The sequence below is a fragment of the Limulus polyphemus genome, unplaced genomic scaffold, assembly GCF_000517525.1.
Source record: "Limulus polyphemus unplaced genomic scaffold, Limulus_polyphemus-2.1.2 Scaffold10814, whole genome shotgun sequence".
Lineage (NCBI taxonomy): Eukaryota > Metazoa > Arthropoda > Merostomata > Xiphosura > Limulidae > Limulus > Limulus polyphemus.
The window spans coordinates 8,981-9,992 of record NW_013676424.1 but is presented as its reverse complement, the minus strand read 5'-3'; the positions used below and the strand labels follow the sequence as shown (position 1 = coordinate 9,992).

Below are 1,012 nucleotides of genomic sequence, written 5' to 3'. Positions count from 1 at the left end.
AGGAAGGTTAATAAGCAACTGTGGGTAACACTATGGTTACTTGGAGGAAGGTTAAAGCAACTATGGGTAACACTGGTGGATTACTTGGAGGAAGGTTAAAGCAACTATGGGTAACACTGTGTATTACTTGGAGAAAGGTTAAAGCAACTATGGGTAACACTGTGTATTACTTGGAGGAAGGTTAATAAGCAACTGTGGGTAACACTGTGGATTTCTTGGAGGAAGGTTAAAGCAACTAATCTTTATAAGCCGGAGTTTATTCTACAAATTCAGTACAATCGCTCCTGTAAGCCTAGTGTTTGATCTTTGAATGTTAATAAGATTATCATCATTTCACCTTTAAGTATTTTGCCTTCATAAAGGTTTTGATCCTTACTCTCACTGTAATTTTTCGTATCTTTAAGAACACCGGACAACGACTTAAAGAAGGGAAGCATATCAACAAGTCTTTGTTAGCCCTGGGAAATTGCATTAACGCTTTAGGTAAGTAGTTAAAGTACAGGGTGTCTTATACAACCTCACATTGCACCACAAATGTAGTGTGATTTGTTTTTCAGTCAGAACAGGAATGACATCAACAACATTCGCTTTGAGCTAACTTGTTCCACTCTCATTTTCGTTTGTGTTCACAGAATGTTACCCGGATAAAAAGTGTTTACAAAGTTTTACCCGGAGAAAAGTGTTTACAGAATGTTACCCGGATAGAAAGTGTTTACAAAGTTTTACCCGGAGAAAAGTGTTTACAGAATGTTGCCCGGTTAGAGTGTTTTCAGGATGTTACCCGGATAGAGATTGTTTACAGAATATTACCCGGTTAGAGTGTTTTCGGAATGTTACCCGGATAGAGAGTGTTTACAGAATATTGCCCGGTTAGAGTGTTTTCAGAATGTTACCCGGATAGAGAGTGTTTTCAGAATGTTACCCGGATAGAGAGTGTTTACAGAATATTACCCGGTTAGAGTGTTTTCAGAATGTTACCCGGATAGAGAGTGTTTACAGAATATTACCCGGT

The 1,012-nt window shown here is 38.3% G+C and overlaps 1 protein-coding gene across 1 annotated transcript in view; it reads left to right on the top strand.

Annotated features, from left to right (window-relative positions):
• Positions 1 to 62: 62 nt before the first annotated feature.
• The window catches only part of LOC111083712 (kinesin-like protein KIF19), a gene marked incomplete at its 3' end in the record, with an annotated part of 8,055 nt that continues 7,105 nt past the window's right edge, over positions 63 to 1,012 (top strand). The window contains exons 1-2 of the mRNA XM_022380372.1: positions 63 to 110; positions 405 to 483. Coding sequence (XP_022236080.1) covers positions 63 to 110; positions 405 to 483 — 127 coding nt within the window. The remainder of the gene's footprint in view (positions 111 to 404; positions 484 to 1,012) is intronic.